General features: G+C 43.0%; 1 protein-coding gene across 1 annotated transcript in view; it reads right to left on the bottom strand.

The window, feature by feature from the left end:
* THBS4 (thrombospondin 4) overlaps positions 1–20696 on the bottom strand; it is a 43627-nt gene extending 22931 nt beyond the window's left edge. The window contains exons 1-3 of the mRNA XM_032847723.1: positions 20441–20696; positions 14808–15011; positions 1377–1624 (exon numbers count right to left, since the gene is read on the bottom strand). Coding sequence (XP_032703614.1) covers positions 1377–1624; positions 14808–15011; positions 20441–20528 — 540 coding nt within the window. The 5' untranslated portion in view covers positions 20529–20696. The remainder of the gene's footprint in view (positions 1–1376; positions 1625–14807; positions 15012–20440) is intronic.
* Between the last annotated feature and the right edge of the window lie 3544 nt (positions 20697–24240).

Consider the following 24240-nt stretch of genomic DNA (forward strand, 5'->3'; position numbering starts at 1 on the left):
TTCCAGTAAGTATAGTTTCTGTTGACCCTGTCATGGCTGACTCCTGGCTTTTGGAAATTGACTTATTTGGTGATAGACATGAATTTCTGAAATGTCAGTGACACAATTTCTATCATTCTGATTATTTGGGCTACCCTAGGGATTCAGAAATAATGTTCTGCATATCTCTCTCTTCACTATTTTTTTTCCTATGGAAATCTATACTAAGTATGTAAACATCTTTCTCTCTTTTCCTGCAAAAACAAAACAAAATCCTTGGATTTTAGCTTTCTTGAAATTTCTGCTTGAAGATGCTTCCTATTTTCCAAGCACAAAATTCTAGTATCAGATTGATAGTTTTTACATTATTATGTAAAACTTCTCAGCATTCCTAGTTGTAATGGATATTACTATTTATTCCCAGCCTCTTTGTACAAAGGGCTCAGAGCAGCTAGTAACTAAAGTACGTATAATAAAATAATAAAACATAAATGCAAAGTGAGGAATGAGGCACAGAAAATAACATTATGGGTCATAACAGATGAACACAGTTACTGATTTTGGCATTGACTTCCATATCAGATAAAATTCAGGAACTATGACCAGTTATAATTAATGGAAAGGACAAAGAATGCTAGTTCTTCATAGGAAACTATCTCCTAACACAAATTTTTAAAAGAAATACATGTGGAAATTTTTACAGTAGGTGCCATGATATAATGAAAAATACCATCAACATGGCATAAAACAGACAACAGACATGATGGAACTTCCAAAGCCTCGTGGAACTAAGTTGGCAATGAGGTCCCTTTTGTTAGGGATGCTCAAATAAGACCTTTGAAAAATACTGTTTCTAAGTTCTTGGCAGTTTCCAATCATTCTTTATCACTTTTGTTAAAATAATAAATACTATCATTATAGAAAGATTAAAATTATATCATCCTACTGCCCTAAGATTTTGTTTTTGTTTTTTGTTGTTTGAAATAATTTCCATGCCCAACCTGGGGCTCAAACTCATGACCCTACGATCAAGAGTCACATGTTCTACCAACTGAGCCAGCCAGGCATCCCTTAAGATTGTTTTCTTTAATTTTTGCTAATCCTTTCCAACTTTGCGATTATGTCCAAAAGGTGTTCATTTAGCCTCTAAAGCAGAAGCTTTCCATTTTAGCTTCCCATTAGAATCGGTATTTTTAAAAATACCTATGCCTTGGCACCATTTCAATAGATTCTGATTCACTTGATACTGAGGGTGGGCCCTCTAGCAAGAGTTTAAGTTCCCCAGGTGATTAGAATTATGCAGTCAGACCCACTCCTGACCTCGGCACATTCCTCTGCCCTCCCTGAGCCTGGGAAGCCCATCTTTCAAGGTTGGAGAATAGTTTGTGGGTTCCTACCTGTGCCTTCCTCTGGAAAGTCCTCAATTCAATGGAATCGGGACTCTGGGAGGGGCTGGAAAAGGCTCTGGGGAGATAGCGCACAGAATCCACTTGGGTGCAGTCCACATAGAGTTCTACAGAGCCAGCCCCTTGCTGCAAGTTGCTCAGTCTCAGGAGGACCCTGTGCCGCCTGCCATCTGCCAGCTGCAGGTTGTTGAAAACCACCAAATGAATCTTCCCATCATTCTTCAGGTAACGGAGGATGGCTGGAAGCAAGCACATATCAGTGAATGATGAGATAAGGGGAGTGGGGCTGGGGGAGTGGGACAGGTCTCTGCTGAGCCTCTAGGTCACAAGGGCCAGTTACGGAAAAGAATCCAAGGAAGCTGGAAGCAGAAATATTCAACATCTTAAGTACCATCCATTGTTCTAGGCACTGGTAAGCCACTCTGCTACTGAGGATGCTTTGTGCTCATGCAAAGACAGTAGGTGGTAAATCTGAAAATACACTATTTCAGACAGCAATAAGTACAATGAGCAAGCAGAACGCATTGAAAGTCAACTGAAATCCAAGTAAGCTCTTCAACGCATAAATTAATTGACCAAATATTTCCTGAGCACTACACTGGGGGACTGGGCGCTGCCCTGAGCTGCTTTCAACATTTAATTTCTATTCATTGCAAACTAGCAAATTGGAATAACTCCAGGTGACAAAAGTGAGGCTCAGGAAAGGGAAGGCACTTGCTCAAGGATGTCTTAAGTGGCAGGACCAGAATTTGAAACTGACCGTGGTTTATTCCATGACTAAAAGGTGATGTATGGATAGGCCTGCATAAGCATATACCAAATGGAGCAGAAGCTGTCATACTGTCCCTCAACAACCCATCTTCAGTTTAACAATGTTCAGAGAACCGAAGATACCCATGGTCGCAAAAGAAGGACTAGAAGAGGATCTATCACCTCATTTTCTCTTTGTTTTTTTTTGTTTGTTTTTTTTTTTTCCTATGTAGGTAGCTATCTATTCACTTAGTATTAAGCTCAAGCATTTTTACTTTTTTTGTTAAATAAAAATTCAGACATATTTTAGGATTCTGGTTTTCTGTCTGGTTTTACTCCATTACAGTCTTGAATTTATTGAGCCCTGAGCTAAAAATCTATTCCTGGCTGCTGAGCCTTTGGGAGTAAAGCCCATTGGGTGAGGTTTGCTATAAAGACCAAAGTGAATTGCTTCCAAAGGCTCAGCAAGCCTACCAAGAACACCTCCAGATCCATTCAAAGGTATGGTTGCCAAACTCAAGTTCATTACCAGAAACAATCATTTCAGAAATATATAAGAAACATTTGGCACAACACGTATGTATAAAAAGAGAGGGTGGGCTGGCTACTTAAATTATGGTATAATCATGAAATGGAATACTATGGAATAGGTGCATGCTAAAAACCCAAAAATGTTTCCAGTGTTTTGTTGAGTGAAAAAAGGGTTGAGTCACCGTGTAATCTCATACAGAAAAAATATACAGAAAATTAGAAGGAAATATGTCAACATTAATGTGGTCATTGCTGGTTGCTTGGATGATGAATTTTTCCTCTCGCTCATCTTTATTGTCTAATTTTTGCACAAGAAACATGAATTACTTATACAATACACAAAAAAGAAACAATGACTTACACACATATACCCAGGCTGTGTTTCCGTCAAGCTGTATGCTTGGACTATTTTATTTGCAATAAAACAGAAAAATGAAAAATGGACTATTGGACTATTTTTCCTCAGGTACCTTTTCTGTACCAACTTGGTGCTGCCTCATGGAGTCACCAGCCTGTTTATGTTGTGGTACTGCCAGAGAAAATAATCACTACTGTGAAATTTTTGAGTTTACTCGAAGACTTCTTCCAAATATATTACACTTTCTAGGTTGATATTCCCAAAAGACTAGGTCTGCTTTTCCATTTGACCATGGCTGGAGAGGGCCAGATGGCTTTAGGTTCTGTAGAGAGACGCCAGGAGGAGTAAGGAGATCTTCTTTTCTGCTTAAGTGGTCACCACAGCTTGCTTACTAAGAGAAAAGAATTGGTAAGACTTGGCAAGACAAGACTGGCTAGAAGGCCTTCGTAGGACGATAGTAGAGTACTATGTTTCCTGAAGTAAAGGACTGATAGGCCATAAATCACTGTGGTATGAAAAGAAAGAACAGGAAGGAAGAAAAGACACAGGAGTAAAAATTCTTGAGATATTGTAAATACAGGATACCATAGAAGTTTTACCCCTCTATTTAATATTGTTGAGAATTTAAACAGTAAGTGCATAGCTGGAAACTGGAGCATATAGATGGTACCTAAAAGGGGGAAAACTGACCAAAACATGTCTTTTTAAAGACTTTATTTTAGAGAGAGAGAAGGGAGAGAGCAGAGGGAGAGGGACAAGCAGACATGGGGCTTGATCCCACTACCCTGAGACCCCCAAGACCATGATGTGAGCCGAAACCAAGAGTCAGACGCTTAACCGACTGAGCCACCCAGGTGTCCCACTAGTTCAACTTTTAAAACTCTTATTTCTTTACTGTTTTTGAATAGTTTTACAAGTACCTGGAGTTTTTACAGGCCTATGAAAATGCCACTGGGACCTCCAAACTTCAATGAGGTCACAGACACGTATAGTCAACACGTCCTTATTCTCCTTGCAGCTACAATCCAGACTCCTCATATTTTTTTTTAAACATTTTTATTTATTTGACAGAGAGATCACAAGTAGGCAGAGAGAGTGGGGGAAGCAGGCTCCCCGCTAAGCAGGGAGCCCAATGCGGGGCTCGATCCCAGGACCCTGAGATCATGACCAGAGCCGAAGGCAGAGGCTTAACCCACTGAGCCACCCAGGTGACCCCAGACTCCAGATATTAACAGTTGGAGAGGATACCCCTAGGGGCTTAAAACAAATGGCCTTGGTTTTCTTCCCCAACCTGGTATTTCTATGGAATTCAAAGGAAACATATTGTCATGGTCATCTTGTCTGCTTTTTAACGGGCCTTCCAGGGCATGTGGGCCATGATTTCTTTTCACAACCGAATCACTGAGTTTAATTTCATAAATAGTACACAGTGGAATACTTTGCATGTAACAGGTGCACACTGAACACTGTGCACGCGCACTTTCGATGAATAATGAAACCATGGCATTGAAAGCATTTCATATACAAATTTAAAAGTTTGGAGAGTGGCGATTCAACATCCATTGCAGGCAGCAAAACCTCCTGTTGTGTTCATGCTGTCATTTAAGGGCATTCTACACTTCTGCCTTGCTCTGTGTTGCAATGCAATACTGAAATGACAAATTCCTCGTGCTCCTAGATCTTGTGACAATAGCAAGAAGATAAAGAAAAAAAAAGGACAAGAAGAATTATGGAAACTTCCGTCTTCATGGTGTCTGTTCGCAGAAAAATTATCAAGCGTGTTGACATTTGCCATTCTTCGTATTTGATCCAGTCATTCGCCTTCCTCTTATGGCTTCCATTTTTCATTTTCCTGTTTTATTGCAAACTCCTTACTTCAGTGCTTCAATACTTATTTTATCTTCAGAGCAGTAAGACTACCCCAGAGGGCAGATAGGCACCTGCTCAGGAAGCTCAATGTTTTCACATCAGTCATAGCGAGTCCAGAAACACTTGAAAGCTCTGGCTCCAGGAGCCTGCAGCCTGCTGGGTAGAAGTGTCCCTGACCTTCTCAGAGACAGCGCCACTGGAACAGCAGAGAAGAGACATAAAGAACAGACATGGCTGCCTTCTTCTCTCTAGTCCCATTTCCCAGTGTTCACCTAGCCCTAGCTTAGCCCAACACACACACACACACAGCGGACAGAGAGCAAAACAGAGGGGAAGTACTACAGAGCCAGGAACACAATCATTTCCTCCTCCAGCACGAGTGCAGAGCCAGCCTCCTGAAGCTAGAAGCAGTGGTCTTCTCCTGGGTCCTCCACACCTCTGCCCATCACCACCTCTAGGAGAACTCCACTCGGGAAAACAGTCATTGGGTGCATCTTTGTTCCTTCAGTGGAGGCTTGCTGAGTTCTCATACTCTCTCTTCACTCACCACTAGCTGAAACCAGCTTCTTGGGGCTCTCAACCCAGTTCTCGCAGGGCCAGTACAAAGACCCGAGCACATCTGATTATAACCCAAGGTTGCAGGGCTCCACGTGGTGTCTCCCACCTCTATGCCCTTCTATCGCTGGATGTGACCCCAGATTCCTGACTCACCTTCCTACTGAAGCTTTCTTGCTGCAAGTTTTCTGGACTGACAGCTTGAGCTCCTTTTAGGACTCTTCTGATCAAATTATTGCCTTCTCAAAGCCACACGCCACAAGCAAATGAAATCTTTTAATAGCTCTCTAGTGGTTCATATGTCATACCTGAACTTCTCGTCCCAGGACTAGCTGCAACCTTCCCCTGGCTTCATTCCCCTCTGCGCTGCTGATGCCCAGCCGAGATGAACAACCTGTCTTACGTTTTCACCTGTCTCTAGACTTCTCTGGCTTCCCTCGTCCTTCCTGCTCTGTGAAATGTTCTCTTCTCTATCCCTCTCTTTCCCAATCCATCACTGCTGCACATCGGAAGCCAACATCCAGCTCCATCCTCCTCCCTGAAGTCTTCCTTCCTCCCCATGCCTGGCAGTTGTTCTCATTCCTGTTCCCATAACACCTGCTCTGGGCTTTTCTAGCTCTACGTTCCCAAGATGCACAGTCTGGTCATGGCCCAGATTCCTGATAACTATGTGACCCTGGGCCTGTTCATTTTGATAAGGGTCCATTTCTTTTTCTTTCTTTTTTTTTTTTTTTTTTAAAGATTTTATTTATTTGACAGAAATCACAAGTAAGCAGAGAGACAGGCGGCAGGGGGTGGGGGAGGGAAGCAGGCTCCCCGCCGAACAGAGGCCCAATGCAGGGCTCGATCCCAGGACCCCAGGACCATGACCCGAGCCGAAGGCAGAGGCCCCAGCCCACTGAGCCACCCAGGTGCTCCAAGGGTCCATTTCTTAAACTATTAAATGGAGCTAATAATAATTGCCTTTTCTGTCTCATTGTTTCAGTGGTAGCCAAACAAGAAAATTCAGAAACTATAAACTGCTACACAACGGTGGGTTGTGTTTATTTCTTATCTTCTCTATTAGAGCACTTGAGACTAGGATTCTATTTCTTATTAATTTTCTCATACATATACCATACCATCTGACAACACCAAATACAACTATAAATTGAATGAAAAATAGATCAGAGTACTCATATATCCACTCTGATTTATTTTTTATTTTTTTACCCACAGTCTCTTAAACAATGTCGGGGAGGCAGGTTCTATTGGTTTCTTTTTGAAAATCCTTTCCTTCTAAACTTCGCGTCTTTGCACACCAGACAATTTGGGGTCTGATTTTATGGCTCTATTTCCAGGCCCGGATACCAGCCTGACACCAGAACCGCAGAGCCTAGCCTGATTAAAGACCATCTCCCGGCCTGGCAGGAGATGAAAGTGCAAACCCCAGCAATGAAGATTGGACATACTGTTTTCTTGGAAAAGAATTCTCAAAAGGTGCTGTTTAAAAAGTAGACTTGGTAGTCAAAAATATTATTCATTATGGACTGAATGTCAAAGCAATCAAGGAGGGTACCAGCTTTCAAGGACTGGAAATGATAATATTTTGTCTGCTTGGGGAAAATAGTTCAGAGTGACCTGGCCTGTGGGCAGCGAGCGCACAAAGGTAGTCTGGGGCTTTCTGCTTTGCTTGGCAAATGGCTTTGCTCTTTGGTACTTTTAAATATATGATGAAAGCCACTGCTGTCAACCTTTCCTCTTCTTTTTAAATAATTGTACATTAAAAAAAAAGCCTTCTTGCCATTAATGTCTCTTGTGATGGATACTCTTGTTTGCCTTTGCTTATTTATCTTCATGCCCTATACACTGGGTCTTTGTAACTTCAGTGCTTTGGAAAGACATATAAAAGGTAAATCATCAAATCGCTTTTCTTGAAAGTACTCTGGGTGACTCCCAGGTGTGATGGATGCAGTCTGGAGGTTCTGAAGTCTTCTTACAGCAGTTTGAACAAAGGTAAAGTACACAGAGTGTACACACACACACACACACACACACACACACACACACCCTGTGCAAGGAAACCATCCAGGGAAAGGAAGCACAGTGAGGATATTAAACATCTGCAGAGGGCTTTATATTTTGAAAAGTTATGAGATTCATCATGTCCTTAGCTCTCTGGTGGACGACAAAGCTGTGATTGTGTACAAAATCCCAAGGTCAGCTTGCAGGAGAGAGTTGCCAAGCAATTCCTTAAGCGCCCATGGAACCTCTCTGGCCTTAGCAGAACCACAGAATATGAGGACTGTAAGTCATCTAGCTCAACATCTCACTTCACAAATCCTTTCAATAAAAGGATAGCCTCTACCAGCACATTTTCAGGAACAAGGAACTAATTACTTTGCAGAGAAACCCATTTCACTTTTGGATCACTCGCCAAGTTTTTCCAAATACAGGGCCAATATCCGTTCCCTCTGACTCCCACCAATGGGTCCGAACTATACTTTTCAGAGCTATAGACAGATTGAATCTTATCCTTCATCTAAACACTATTCTTCAAATATCTGAAGGCAACTTTCATCTCTCTCATGTCTTCTATCTGGTTCCTTTATTTCTCCAGATCTTTAACATTTTTATTTGTGAGGTCATAAAAAAAATGGGGTCTAGAAGATTACTGTTTTGGTGACTCTCCTTAAGGTAATTCTGGAGTTGAGAATGTCCCTGTGAAATGTGTCCAGGATGAGACAATATTCTAGATGTGGCCTGGATACTTAGCAACAAGGTGGGACTCCTTAGCTCCCTTAATCTGGCCACATAAATGCATTAATGAAGCCTAAAATTTAAGGAGATTTTTAAAAAAACTGTTACATCGCTGTATCTTTGCATTCATTCGTTCAGCAAACATTTCTAAACATCTGCTAAAGGTTAGGCTGTGTGCTCAACACTACTTGGTTCCTAATGTTGTTGACCGGAACTCCTTGGATAGGTGTCTTATATCTTGTACTTAGGCATTTTATTTTTCACTCCTAAATGATGGACTTACATTTATTCCCATTCAATTTCACCTGACTGATTGTGGCATATTTGTTGGAATGGTAGGACCTTGTTAATCTTGATGATAGCATCTAACATATTCAACAGTCTTTTCCAGCTATGTACTGTTTGCAAACATAATACTCTTTATGTCTTCACCTAAGTCACTGATATGTTCAATGGTTCAATGCCCAAGATAGAGCCTTGTCAAAAACTCCAGATACTTTGCTACAAAACAACTTACCAGCACCTATCAGTACTATTTATTTAGCTCATTCTTTTTTTATAGTATCCAGAAAGGTATAATGAAGGACTTCATAAGATTCTTTTCTGATGCCAGGATAGGTCATGCTCACAGCATCTTTGTGATTTATCAGCTTAGAATCTTTACTTTAAAAAAAGTTCAGCATGGGGGCGCCTGGGTGGCTCAGTGGGTTAAGCCTCTGCCTTCGGCTCAGGTCATGATCTCAGGGTCCTGGGATCGAGCCCCACATCAGGCTCTCTGCTCAGTGGAGAGCCTGCTTCCTCCTCTCTCTCTCTCTCTGCCTGCCTCTCTGCCTACTTGTGATCTCTCTCTGTCAAATAAATAAATAAAATCTTAAAAAAAAAGAAGTTCAGCATGCCTTTTAGCGAACCCATTTACCTTCAAATAATCCCAGCTTTCTTTCCCAGGTAATCCCCAAATACAAGGATAATAATATAACCCTCCAGGAGTTTGTCCTAAATTTCACTAAAATTCTTTTCATTTTCTGTACATGACCACTTTAAAATTGAGCTAATTCAAGGGTACCTCACAAGAGTACTGTGAAGATTAAAAAGAAAATGAGTGTTGAGCCCTCAGCACAGTCCTGGTACATTATAAGGGCTCCATAAATATTAATGTCTGACACACCTCATTATCTACCGTCAGTACTGGGTTCAGAATACTAATTTTGAAACCCTTCTCTCTCTCTCATACTGTATTTCTTTCTAGCCCACAGGCTTCCCTGTGAACCATTAGTCTATTTGACACATCCTATCCTTAGGCTAAGGAGCTTGACTGTCTGCAGTCATTACTGCAAATTCTTGGGGTTCCCTTTCTATCTCTGGCACACAGCACCAAGTTGTTCCTCTTAACCAAATTAAGACTAAAAAAGCAGTTCTTGTTTGCTTTCTCTCTTTTTTTTTTTTTTTTTTTAAGATTTTTATTTATTTGTGCATGAGAGTGAGGAAGGGCAGAGGCTGAGGGAGAAAAAGACACCCAACTGAGCAGGGAGCCCCATGCAAGACTTGATCCCAGGACCCTGGGATCATGACCTGAGCTGAAGGCAGTGGCTTAACCAACTGAGCGACCCAGGTGTCCCTCGTTTGCTTTTTCTGAAAGGTGAAGGCCTTATCAGGGCAAGTCAAGAGTTTGCCAAATCATCTCGAGAAGAGAGTTGTCGAAAAAGTAGAGATCTTTCTCTCTCCCTCTTTCTGTCTACCTACCTTATAGAAGCTTATGGAAGAACCTCAAATTTTTATTGAGCTTTGCAGTCTAAAAAAAAATTATACTTTATATAATTCAGTTCTTGCAATCAACCTGTGAGGTAGCTATTATCACCCCCACTCTAGAGACAATAAACCAGGGCTAAGCAATTTAGAGACATATTCTTGGGGACACAGCTGTTAAAATTTTTAACTGTGACTCAAACTCAAAATACTAACTGGAAAGTTGCCCTATGCTAGATACAAGAAAAGCATCACCCAGATCTTCTGTCCAGCCAGGTGGTTTCTGCAGAATGCTTATTTCTATCAAGATTCTACCACCTGTATTACTAACAACTGATAGATCATTTGTACCAGAAATACTGTATTTCCTTTATAACCTCATATAAATGGTCTTCAAAATTTATTAATTCTTTAATGAATTCAAGCCAGACCTACTACATGCCAGACATTGTGCACTTCCGGAATTTGCACAATACCTCATCTCATGTCTTCTTAAACAAGGCTACTCTTCTCAGCCTTCATTTATTCTATTCAATTTGCCCATGAGCTACTCCTATCTACGAGGCACTGTGCTAAGTGCCGTGACAGACACAGACATGAGCTAAGGGAGGCTCAGTGCCTGCTTTGATGGAGCTTACAATGTACTGGAGAGAAGACCTACAGGTAATTCAAGTACAAGGCAAGCTAAGGTTAGCACCTTCTACAGGACAAAGTTCTATGATAAAAGATGTCAGAAGGAATAGGAGATGGGTCTTGCATCTGTAGGATTCAGCAACCGAAGACAGTGCAGGAAATGCCCCAGTGGGGAGGGTAAATGGATGGAGAAGGACAGACAGCATGGGTGGGCCCAGGGAATGGTAACTAGTATACCCGGCTCAAGTGCAGTCTACATGCAGGGTTGGAAGGAGGGATACATTGGAAAGGTTGTTGGGGGTCATGCAGCAGAAAGTCGTGACTGCCCAGCAAGGACATTTGTACCTTATTCAGTTTAGAATGGGAAGTCACTAAACGTCTCTGCTGTCAGGCATAATTTGTTCCAAGTTATGCTTATCAACAGTATTGAGGCAGCCACAGGAAGGAGGACTTGGAAGCGTGAGCAGAAGCAGAGAGCTCAGCAGCAAACCTGTGCTTCACGGCCTTCATGGAATCCACTTGGGTTTACTGCAGGAAGCATCTAGGGCCCTAGACAATGACTGGGGCTCACCTTCTGGGAGGAGGATTCTCCCCCACCCCCCTCCAATTATGTCAGGCCCTCACTGCGGAACACTTCAATGGGGAGTCACAACCACATGCCCCACCCTTTCCGGGAGCTAATGGCCCCAGTGAGTTCTCCTTGTTCGCATCAGAATGGCTGCCTCTCCTTCCTAGAACCGTCAGATCCACCAGTGCTGGCAAATCTCTGTATTTTTTCCTATTGCTCCAGTGAAACTTCTCTATGTCAAATTCTTCAACTCTCCAAACTCTGGTATAAATTGCTCTTTGTTTTCTGAGAATTTTGACTACTGGATTCTGTTAGAAAATATTTATAAAAAGAATTCTAGGTGCCTAGTGGGTTAAAGCCTCTGCCTTCAGCTCAGGTCATGATCCCAGGGTCATGGGGTCGAGCCCTGCATGGGACTCTCTGCTCAGCAGGGAGCCTGCTTCCCCCTCTCTCTCTCTCTGCCTGCCTCTCTGTCTGCTTGTGATCTCTGTCTGTCAAATAAATAAATAAAGTCTTTAAAAAAATAAAAAGAATTCTAAGGGTGGATGGGAATGAAGATGGCGGCCTTTGAGTCTCTGGTCCTGTAGGAGCTGAGAGCTCGAGTCCCCACTCTTAAGCATGACATCAGAGAAAAGCCGGCAATCATTCCCACCTCCCTGGTCTCTGGCCCGGTGCACTCTGAGCTCACTGGGCCTGTGACTGAGCATTTCTATGTCTGGCGCACAGCCCTGTTCGGAGTCTCCAAACTCAGCAGATTCCTGCAGTGTGCTCCCGCAAGGCTCACTGCAGAGGAGGAAGGACGGGGTCTCCCCAGATCTGCCACTTGTGGGGTCCCTGCTCGAAGAGCATTGGCCTGACTGCCTCGGATCATGGTTTAATGTGATGAATATCTCAACTTGGATGTGTTTCTGGCATCTCACCGTTAATTCTCAGGGGAGAAAACTGCAGGGTCAGGGGAGCTAAGACGCCAGCATAGTAGGAGGACCCAAGTCTTGCTCCTCCCTTGAGCACAGCTGGATGACTACTGAATTGTTCTGAATACTCAAGCAATTACCCTGAGGACTGATAGAGCAAAGTACACGAAGAAGTTGAGAAGAGGCTACTTCGAGAAGAGTCTTTGTCCAGCACAGAGACCAACAAGGGGCTTGAACTCACAACCTTCAGATCAAAACCTGAGCGGAGATCAAGAGTTGGATACTTAACTGTCTGAGCCACCCAGGTGCCCCAAGATTTTGTTTCTTATTTAAAAAGTTTGTTTTCTATGGGTGCCTGGGTGGCTCAGTGGGTTAAGTCTCTGCCTTCGGCTCAGGTCACGATCTCAGGGTCCTGGGATCGAGCCCCACGTCAGGCTCTCTGCTCAACTAGGAGCCTGCTTCCTCCTCTCTCTCTGCCTGCCTCTCTGCCTACTTGTGATCTCTGTCTGTGTGTCAAATAAATAAATAAAATCTTTTTAAAAAAAAGTATGTTTTCTAAATACGTGTTCAGGAAATGCTGTTCATTGTTTTATTTTATATATTAATAGTATCAGCATGAATATACTGATGATAATAAGTATCTAGTATATAATTGTTTATACACAATTCAGATCACTTGAATATTTACATTATTACTGGAAATATTACTACCCAAAGTTCTAATTTTCAATTATGATTATGGTTTGACTTATAGAAGCTAATATGCACTTATAAGCGACATTAAACTTGAATCCACTAAAACAGGAAAAAAAAAGAATTCTAAAAGCTATTTATCTTTTCCAAGGTTGGAGGGTACAGAGGTGTTCATCAACATGGAGATTAGCTGGTATTTACAGACCAATCCTATGACTGATGGTTATCCAAAGGAAACATCAACACCCTGACCCCTCCACTCCCATCTAGCGTTACCTCTGCCCATATAGAGCAAACAGAAACAGTCAGTTCCGGGAAGTTCCTGCCTTACTTTTCCGGGCAACAGATTCTTCCACAATAAGCTCACACATACTGGCCAATTTCAAAACCGAGAGGGTGATTCACTGAGGGTGAACAGCGAGATGCTGGGGTTTTCACTCTACAGAGGGCCCTTTGGCCACTAAGCTGGGTGAGCTAAATGAAAATCTTCCAATGCATCTAAAAATACAATTCTGTGAGAAGCTACTGACCTTTGGATAAAGAAGGGTGGTTTTTATAGACCACAAACAGAATAGCCTGTTAGTGGGGCATGAGCAGTTCTTTCAGGGATGAGAGGCAAATGGGGCTGAGTCAAGGGAGAGAGAGAAGTGAAGTCACCTTTCATTGGGGCTACGGATAGGGCAAAGGGCACAGGAGTGTTTAGACCATCCCTGAGCCATGTCCCCAGACTCCCTTCACTACTGGAGACCTCACCACAGCCCCTGAGGAGCCTGAGGTACAGATGAAGCCGGAGTTGGGGAGGGGGCGAGGGAAGGGGGATGTTGGAATGACACACCAAGGGGTTAAAATCCCATTCCTTCTTGCTGTCAACTCTGGAGTCTCATGAAAGCTAAGAATGAGGAATTTCTTCCAGCTCCTAACACCTGAAAATGTGAGTGTTCAATCACAATTGGAATCTGATAGTCTGACGCAGTGCAAGTGAAGCAAGCTGAAATAAACATGAAATCTCGCCAGAAGCACCGGTCCTCCTTCCTTTCTTTTATTAAAAGCACGCGGCAGCAGGAACACGTAACTGTCACATTCCTCAATAAGCAGTAACAGGTGGTGTCCTCAGGGCACGGGTGGAGGGGAAAGAGATGAAAAAATAGTGACCTTTCTCTCTTCGAGCCACTTCTTAGTATTCATAGTAACTTATGCTGAGAGTGGAACATCTGACAGCAAGCAACCAAACAGGTGTCAGACCTGTGTAAATTGGCACCAAACAGATGGAAAGGAGAGCTGTTCATTCAGTGCCACTGACAAGTGTATTTTCCCCATCATGTCCAGGAGAGTGCTTGCAGAGCTGGGAGTGAGGTCTGCTAAGCCACATGCTCCCAAGGGAACAGAAGATTGGGGTGGGAGGCTACTCTAGACTGCATGTTTGTGTTCCTCCCTCCCTCCTAATTTATGTGTTGAAGCCCCAACCTTCCATGTGGTGGTATTAGGAAGTGGGTCTTTGGGAAGTTACTAGGTTTAAATTAGGTCATGAGGGTGGGACCCTCAGGATGGCATTTGTATCCTTATAAGGAAAGGAAGACAGACCGCTCCCTCTCTCCACTTTCTTGCTCAGGGAGGAAAGGCCCTGTGAGGACAGAGCAGGAGGGTGACAGCACTCAGGCTTGCTCCAGAAACAAATCTGCCGGCACCTTGATCTTGGACTTCTCAGACTCCGATACTGTGAGAAATCAATGTCTGCTGTTTGAGCCACCCAGTTTGTAATATTTACTCTAACATCCCGAACTAAGACGGTGGCCTAAAGGTCCTGGGTCCTGTTCTTTCCCAAACTGGATCCCGAATAACAGGTGGACGGGCATCTTGGCCCTAATCAATTCTTCATTCTCGCGCCATATAGCAACTCGCCCTCCCCAAACAGGTCAATGTACAATAAGAAGAACTTGGTACTGAAAACTGAAATGAGGGACGGATGAAAATAAAATTGTAGGAGGGAAGCATCTTAAGGCAAGTCGACCCCAAATGCTGGAATAGGAAAAGATGATTCTTAAGAAAATGATCTCTGCAAACGTGCTTACCTTTGTTCAAGCGTCCCATCACGGTGAATTCCAAGTATTTGCTGTTGTCCGTTGACGAGTAAAGGCCAAAGATGGTGGCTGAACTTTTCGTGTGCAGCTTGAAGGTGGCAATCACATAGACCTCATTCAGGGTGGGGTCTGTCAGGATTGGCTGCAGAACAGCTGGGTTCAGCCTCTGGCTGGAGGATGGGAGAAGGTCAAAGACTGGGGAGAACAGGGAGAAGGGGATCATCAGTGAAAGAAGTTTCAGACAAATCTGTTTTTTTGAGGGGGCACGGTTTGACAGCAAGATCTAAGTAATGTCAATGAACATGGTTATTTTTTCACAGGGCTAAAATCACCCATTCTTCCTTATCACTCTTATAGTGATGGGACATGTGAACCAGAAAAAGTACAACACAATTCTCCTCACTAGGTCATGACTAGGAGACCAGGAGAAGACTAAATTTGCAAACCCTAAATTGCATTTGGCTGAAGAAGTGGCTCTGAAAATGCCCACTAGGAAAAGCTTACTACTGGCTTAGAGAACAAAGGGGACAGGTGAGAGCACACAAGTCACAGTTTCTCTTATGTCCCCAAGCAGTGGATGTCTGTCTTAGGGTCCCTCATGTACCTGGTGTACCAGAGACAACTGTACTTTCCTGGGCAGTGATAAATAATACAGAGAATGCAGAAGAAAGCATGGCTGTGGTAGGACACAGTTTGTCCACAAAATGATTTGCTGCCTCTGTTAGACCCAAGTGGTTCCCTTTATGCATTTACAGTTCTCTATTATTTTCCTGTTAAAATTCCTGATGCAGGGGCACATGGCTGGCCCAGTCAGTGGAGTACACAACTCCTGATCTTGGCGTTGTGAGTTTGAGCCCCACGTTGGGCGTAAGGCTTACTTAAAAAAAAAAAATAATAATAATCCTGACATAAGAACAAAACGATGGGGTTTCTCTTTCTTAACTGTAACCTGACTGATAGAGGTGGTCTACAAAAACTAGAATCCGAACTTGTGTTTATATAAATTGCTTTTAAGATAGCAGTACTTTCAAGCTTTGTCGTATTTATGCAAACTCTAAGAGTAAACATCCAGAGTTATTTTATTTTTTTTAAAGATTTTATTTATTTAAAGGAAAATTTATTTAAAGGAAAAGGAAATGAGACAACGATGAGATCACAAGCAGGCAGAGAGGCAGGCAGAGAGAGAAGGGAGAAAGCAGGCTCCCTGTCGAGCAGAGAGCCGGATGCGGGGCTCGATCCCAGGACCCTGAGACCATGACCTGAGCCGAAGGCTGAGGCCCAACCCATTGAGCCACCCAGGCGTCCCCAGAGTTATTTTAAAGGCAAAGGCCAAATGGGCAATACTAGAAGTTACTTAGTATTTGTTGGTTTATGCAAATATTATTTGAACAATTCCAAGTCTGCAGGAACTTTAGCCTCTAACACTGTCTAATAATTTTTATTTTATGTTCCAAGATTCAATTTTTATGCACCACACCCAGTGCTCCATGCAAAACATGCCCTCCTTAGTACCTACCACCAGGCTTGCACATCCCCCAGCCCTCTCCCCTCCAAAACCCCAGTTTGTTTCTCAGAGTCCACAGTCTCTCATGCTTCATCTCCTCCTCCAATTTCCCCCAATTCACTTTTCCTATCCTCCTCCTAATGTCCTCCGTGTTATTCCTTATGTTCCAAAAGTAAGTGAAACCATGTGATAATGGACTCTCTCTGCTTGATTTATTTCACTCAGCATAATCTCCTCCAATCCCATCCATGTTGATACAAAAGTTGGGTATTCATCTTTTCTGATGGAGGCATAATACCCCATTGTATACATGGACCACATCTTCTTTATCCATTCGTCTGTTGAAGGGCATCTTGGCTCTTTCCACAGTTTGGTGATTGTGGTCATTGCAGCTATGAAGATTGGGGTACATATGGCCCTTTTTTTCATTACATCTGTATTTGGGGGGTAAATACCCATAAAACTGTCTAATACAACTGTCTAATAATTTTTAAAGATTGTATTATCTATCAGAGAGAACTCACACACAAGCAGGGGGAACAGCAGGCAGAAGGAGAAACAGACTCCCCAGTGAGCAAGGAGCCCCATGTGGGGCTCAGTCCCAGGGACCTGAGACCATGACCTGAGCCCAAGGCAAATGCTTAGCCAACTGAACTACTCAGGCACCCCCGCAAATAAAAAGACTTCAGAGACAGAACAACAGAATGCTAACATGAATAGTAGCTTTCTTTGGATTGTATAAGTATACATTTATTTACTTTTCTTTGGCTTACCCAATTTTTTATTTTTATTTTTACAATGAACAGGTGTTGGGTTTGCAGTAGGAAAAAAATAAAAGTTATAAAACAAACAGGCAAAAACCTAGTTACTCAAGAATGTCTACTCTTTAAAAGACAATCCGTCTTTATACTAGATCTGTATTATTTCTTTTCTGTGTCCTTAGGGTCTTAGAAAATAATGAATTTGATACTAGAAGTATTGGAAAGCAAAAAATCTATTATGTTCCTTCCAGTACTCCACATTCTCCCAAAACTTGAATACTACTACCTACTGTACTCTAAAAGGGAAACGGAATTTTTTAATTTCCAAAGAACTGGAAGCTTTACATTTCCACCAGGGCAGTGAGGACAATGAGACCGTATGTCTAGAAGTTCCATTCAGGACAAGGAATCTGCAGATGTGAGTTTAAGGCATGTGAATTGCATTCAAAACTAAACTCTTCCTATCCCTGATTCTTGATCTATGATTATGTTCATAATTTAGCTCAAGCTAAATTTACTCTGTTTCAATCTGCAAGGTTCATCTAATCCATTGGCTTCTCTCTCTAGGGGCAGAGTTGGGATTAGTCAGTAATGAGTTTGGAAAGTGTTTTGAAAAGGAAATGAGACACAACAATTTTCTATTAATGTTATTACATTTTAGTAATAGTGCCGGGATCTAAGCAACCTTCTAGTGTTAGAGGTGAAATTACTACTACCAATCAGCCCAGCCACCGCGGTATGAAAATTGAATACATACTAATAAGACAAGCAAGGCAGCTCAGAGGAGAAAGGATATAAGCAAATTATTCACTTGAGCTGATGATTATAAGACTAATTAACTCAATAAAAGAATGTATCAGAAACTTGACTTAATCTGATAATCTACATCAACTAAATTAACTGGGTAATTTAGGTAGTATAGCCTGATTACAAGTCCCATTAAACAGGCAGCTCTAAGCAGCAGCAAAATCCCTACCATAGCAGGCCATGAAGTTGTGTCTTCAAACGTCAAGAATTCATATAAAACAAAATATTATACCCATAAATTCAAAACTGCCAGATAATGTCTTTAACCAGAAAACTTCTGAATTGCGTTAAAAAGCTTCCTTTCTAACATCAAAAAGCAAAGGCAACGAAAGCAACAATAACTAAGTGGGACTACATCAAAAAAGCTTCACACAGCAAAAGAAACCAGGGACAAAATGAAAAGATAACCTACAAATGAGAGAAAATACTTACAAATCCTATGTGATACGTGACTAATATCCAAAATATATAAAGAAATGATAACAACTCAATAGTAAAAAAACCAAACAATCTGATTTTCAAGTGGGCAGAAGACCTGAACAGACATTTATCCAAAGAAGACCTACAGGTGGCCAACAGGCACATGAGAATGTGTTCGACATCAGTAATTATCATGAAAATGCAAATTAAAACCACGAGTAATCACCACACACCTGTTAGAAAGGCTATTATCAAAGAGAAATAACAAATGTGGGGGAGAACGTAGAGCAAAGGGACTTCTTGTGCACTGTTGGTGGGAATGTAAATTGGTGCAGCCACTATAGAAAACATTGTGGAAGATACTCAAAAAACTAAAAATAGAACTACATCAATCCAGCAATTCCACTGATGGGTATTTATTAAAAAAAAAAAAAAACCCAAAAAATGAAACCCAAACCCCAAAAACACTAATTCAAAAAGATATATGCAGGTTCATGTTCACTGCAGCATTATTTACAACCGCCAAGAGATGGAAACAACCCAAGTGCCCATTAACAATGAACGGATAAAGAAGATGTGGTATAAGTATATAATGAAATATCATTTAGCCATAAAAAGGAATGAAATCTCACCATTTGTGACAACATGGATGGACCCTGAGGGTATTATGCTAAGTGAAATAAGCGAGACACACAAAGACAAATACTTTACTTTAGAAGTGGAATCTTCAACATCAACAACCTAAGCTCATAGATTGAGAACAGATTGGGATGGGGGCCATGGGTGAAAGGTGTCAAAAGAACAAACCTGCGGTTATAAAATAAATAACTCACAGGGATTTAAAGTGCAGCGTGATAACTATAATCAATAATATGATATTGTCTATTTGGAAGTTGCTGAGAGAGAAGACCTCAAAAGTTCTCATTGCAAGAAAATGATTTTTTGTAATCCTGTATGGTGACAGATGTTAACTTGATTTATGGTGGTGACCATTTCACAGTGTATACAACTACGGAATCATTGTTCACCTTCCTAGAAGAGCAGTCACAATGATGATAAATTACAGCATTTCAAATAGTTCAAGGCCAACTAAATGCAGAACATTACCCCCTGAAACCACTATTTGGTTGCCCGGTCTAAAAAAATCAAAAGAGGTTATTTGGGAAATGCAAAGTTTAGAAGGGGGTTGGCTACTGCAATGGGAGGGAAAGGAATTTGAGAATTCCCTCACAGGCATTTTTCACTCTGGCTTTGTGAGGAGTAACAACGTTTACTTGGACCTGTGTGACTCTTCCAGCTTTATTTCATTAGTGCGAACACATCAACAAGTGAAGGTCATTATTGAGTGCCTAGTTAGAGTGCTAAGATCTTTTCTCACTTAAATAATTTCTTCCTTTTGGCCTTTACAAAAAAAAAAAAAAATCAGTTTAAGCTTAAGTGCTTCTGCCCAACAGTTATCTTCACCCCAATCTCAATAAGGGGTTTGAAGATTATTCAGGTGTCTTTTTGGGGGTATTTTCCGAATCTTTACCTCTATAACAGAAACACCGACTTCTCAGTCCTTCCTGCTCTATTTATCTCAGGAATCAGATCACGCCAACTCCCAAAGGAGGCTTTGGGGTCCAAACAAACAGCAGAAAACAGCGAGTGGTGGGGCAAACAGAACTACGCTGTGCCCTTCTGAGGGATGACCCTCTCAGACTTTCTGGGGGGGTAAGATTACTCCCGCGTAGGAGAATTTAGAAGGCCAAGGGCGAGGGGATGGCCCGCCAGAGAGATCCGCAGGGGACAGAACCTGGATTTCACCCCACTCCAGACAGGACCCGTTAGAGGTCTAGAGCAGGGCGGTGAACTCGGAAATGAACCCCACTTCTTCGCATAGACTGAAAAGTTTCGCATCCCCTAAGCTGTCGTTTAGGGAATTGGTCTCATGGCTGGATAATGGACTCAGAAAATGCTATACTGTAATCACCGCGTCCAGTTACAAAGTGCTGTGACTCGGGCCCTAGAGGGACGGAGAGGTGCCAGGGGCCGAGCAGCGCGCACGGAGTTGGCTCCTCCTGCCGTTCAAGCGGAACGCGAAGGAGGGACCTGGGGACCGTCGCCCCCCGCCCCGGCGCGAGCCCACTTACCCTGGGGGGCGGCTTGGGCGCCGGCCCCCAGCCGCGGCGGCAGGGCCAGGTGCAGCAGGAGGAAGGCGGCTGCGAACGGGGCCAGCATGTTGGCTCTTCCTGCAGCCGCGGGCGGTCGCGGGCGAAGGCAGCTCAACAGTGCCTCGCTGTCCCCAGAGGCGCGCTCTCCGTCGGGCCCCGCGGGCGGCGCAGGTGGAGGGAGCTCGAGGCGTGTGCGGGGCGCGGCGTCCAGGGCTGCCGTCGGGGGCGGTGCTCGAGTCCAGATGCCGCGCGGAGCTGAGTGCGCTCGCGGCTCTGCTGAGCGGCGGCCGCCCGGCTCTTTATGGTCTGGCCGGCCGGGGCCGGGGGAGGGCCGAGGCCGGGGCGGCCCCCTTGGCGGGGAAGCCGGTTCGCCGGGAAGAGAGGGGGCGGCCGGAGCGGGGAGCGTGGGCGGCGGGGGGAAAGGCCCGGGTGCCGGGTGGGGAAGCCGACCCGGCCGCGCCGAACCTGGGCTGGGCGCAGTCAGCGGCCGCTGCCCGGCGAGGCGCTTTGGGGGAGCGGGAAGCCGGGGATGCGATAGGCGCACAGGACGGGGTAGAGATGGAGAGGAAGAAGGGAGCGAAAGGGGGAACAAAGTGACCCTGTCCCGCCAGCGTTAGGCACCGTCAGTCCCGCCACCTCCTGTACTCCTTTTGTTTTCTAAAAGAAGCAGAATTTGGAGAGGCTTTTTAACACCCGTCGTAGATTCCCTTGCAAAGGAACCCTGAAGGCTTTACAGGAACGCCTGCTTCCTCAAGTGGTCCAGGGAGCAATTGATTTCTTTTATTTCTTCAAGCTTTTCTTGGGTACTTCAAACGTTGCGTATTTTTTTCCCCCATCAAGTTTTGAGACCTGAACAGTGAACGTTTGAAAGCTTTGAGTTTTTAAAGGAAATAAAACACATCCCAAGGAATTGTTCTAGATAGGATGGTGGTGCTTTATGGAAAATTTATTTTCAGTCTAGTTTCCACTCTGCCTGCCCACTTCTGTTCCGTCTTCCCCAAAGATTCCATGTGACAGTGGAAAGGTCTGGGAGTAGGGAACATACTGAAAGAGAGGGAAGGAACATAAGGAATTGGTCTTTTTGCTGGGTAGCAGGAGGTAGGTGAGTTCTCCTAGAAATAATGTGGATTAAGTAGAAGAAAAAATATTTCAGAATAATGGCAAAACGTTTCCCTGTTGGAAAATCTTGAGTATTGGAGGAGATCCAGCAAAGCATTTCTGCTATCTTCATGTCTCAAAGAATTTCATATTGGAGTTTGATCTGCCACAAGCTGGAAGATTAACTCAACATCTTATTTTCAAACTGTACTAGAATAACCCTCACCAGTTATGATTCCGGTCATAGCTAGTGACCTGGGGATTTGTGAGCTATCTTAACATAGCTCTTCTACTTGAGGTCTGTCTTCATATAATGTCCCATTACACTGACGCCACTTTGTGGAATGGGTCACCATTTATCTACATGAGAGTGTGCTGTAGAGACAAAGTGTACGTGTTTCTGGACTTGTGACTGTGTACTAATGACACGAGTGAAGAATCTTCAAATCTTCAAACTGTGTCCCCAACAATGGCCTGAGTTAGAGGGAGCTCCAGGCTCCCACCTTCTGCTTTAAGCAGGTCTTCGGAGTCAGCAGGACTAAACTGTAAGTTATCTGGAGGCAGATCTTATTATTATTTTTTTATTAATAAATTTTATTTTTTTAAACATATATTTTTATCCCCAGGGGTACAGGTCTGTGAATCACCAGGTTTACACATTTCACAGCACTCACCATAGCACATACCCTCCCCAATGTCCATAACCCCAACCCCCCTCTCCCAACCCCCCTCCCCCCATCAACCCTCAGTTTGTTTTGTGAGATTAAGAGTCACTTATGGTTTGTCTCCCTCCCAATCCCATCTGGTTTCATTTACTCTTCTCCTACCCCCTTAACCTCCCATGTTGCATCTCCTCTCCCTCATATCAGGGAGATCATATGATAATTGTCTTTCTCCAATTGACTTACTTCGCTAAGCATGATACCCTCTAGTTCCATCCATGTCGTCCCAAATGGCAAGATTTCATTTCTTTTGATGGCTGCATAGTATTCCATTGTGTATATATACCACATCTTCTTTATCCATTCGTCTGTTGATGGACATCTAGGTTCTTTCCATAGTTTGGCTATTGTAGACATTGCTGCTATAAACATTCGGGTGCACGTTCCCCTTCGGATCACTACGTTTGTATCTTTAGGGTAAATACCCAGCAGTGCAATTGCTGGGTCATAGGGTAGTTCTATTTTCAACATTTTGAGGAACCTTCATGCTGTTTTCCAGAGTGGTTGCACCAGCTTGCATTCCCACCAACAGTGTAGGAGGGTTCCCCTTTCTCCGCATCCTCGCCAGCATCTGTCATTTCCTGAGTTGTTCATTTTAGCCATTCTGACTGGTGTGAGGTGGTATCTCATTGTGGTTTTGATTTGTATTTCCCTGATGCCGAGTGATATGGAGCACTTTTTCATGTGTCTGTTGGCCATCTGGATGTCTTCTTTGCAGAAATGTCTATTCATGTCCTCTGAGGCAGATCTTATTTTTTAAGTCATCTTTGTTTAGTCATCTTTGTTAGGTAACTCCAATTGTTAGAATATTCCCAGCAAAATAGCTTGCCCAGGGGTGCACACAATAAATTTTGGTTGAACCTGAGTGACTAATAAGTGTAAGGATCAATAAGAGAACCCAGTGACTTTCTGCTAGTCTAGCGTGCTTACAATTTAGTTTTGCTTCTAAAGAGCCTGACTTTTGAGGAAGCCATTCACTAGAGAATCTCAGTCAGCTTTTTCTTTATGTCTTCAACACCAAGAGGAAATTTGATGACAGTGATTACAATACAATCCATTAAACTGGATATGAAATCAATGATAAAGGAAATGAAAGAGTTAATCAGTGTCTAGTCTGTGCCACCTCATTAAAATATCTGTTGTTGCACTTATTTCACTGAATTTTAATTTAATAATGGATTGTTTAATTTTTCTCCAGTATCAGACTGTGACCTTCTTAGCACTGTCTCATTTCTTTTTGTAGCCCCATTTCCTAGTGCCTAGCATGTACTAGTGAGTAGCTCGTTGAATTGAATTTCCTTCTCTCAGCACTGTCAAGTAGGATAAGAGGTTGTGATATGTTAGTAATCCATTTGTGTGGTAGGTTGCAAAAATTGTCGCAATTCTTTGCTCTTCTATCTATACATCTTTTGCTTTCCCATTATGCTTCTAGGTTTGGCCATGTAATTTCCTTGGCCCACCCATATTAGAAAAAAAATGCCATATTCAGAAGCTTCAAAAGTATTTATGTGATTGGGCTTGCTTACTCTTTCACTTCTGCCTTTGTTGTGAAAGCATGGCTATGCTAGCTTGCTGGAGGATGAGAGACATGGAGCAAAGCTTAGTCACCACAGTCATCCTAGGCATAGCTACCTGAGATCAGCTGACAGCTGATTCAGAAAGGTGAAGGAGTTCAAGCTAGATCGGCAGAGCTGTGTAGCCAACTCCAGATGTGTGAACAATAAAAGTTTATTTTGTATGTCGTAAGATTTTAAGATTGTTATGTAATATTATTGTAGCAATAGGTAGCTGATAAACTAGGTATCCTTCCATTTATAACTGTTTTATACAGAGCATAACTCCATGTTTTATGTTTGCTTACAGCTTTCAAGCTCTACCATTCCCCCTTCCATTGGCCCCACACCGGAGCTAGCTGATGAGAAAGCCTGGGTGCTCCTTCCTTTGGTGCTGGCAGGAAGT

Source organism: Lontra canadensis, unplaced genomic scaffold (genome assembly GCF_010015895.1).
Source record: "Lontra canadensis isolate GAN:19392208 unplaced genomic scaffold, GSC_riverotter_1.0 scaffold4, whole genome shotgun sequence".
NCBI lineage: Eukaryota > Metazoa > Chordata > Mammalia > Carnivora > Mustelidae > Lontra > Lontra canadensis.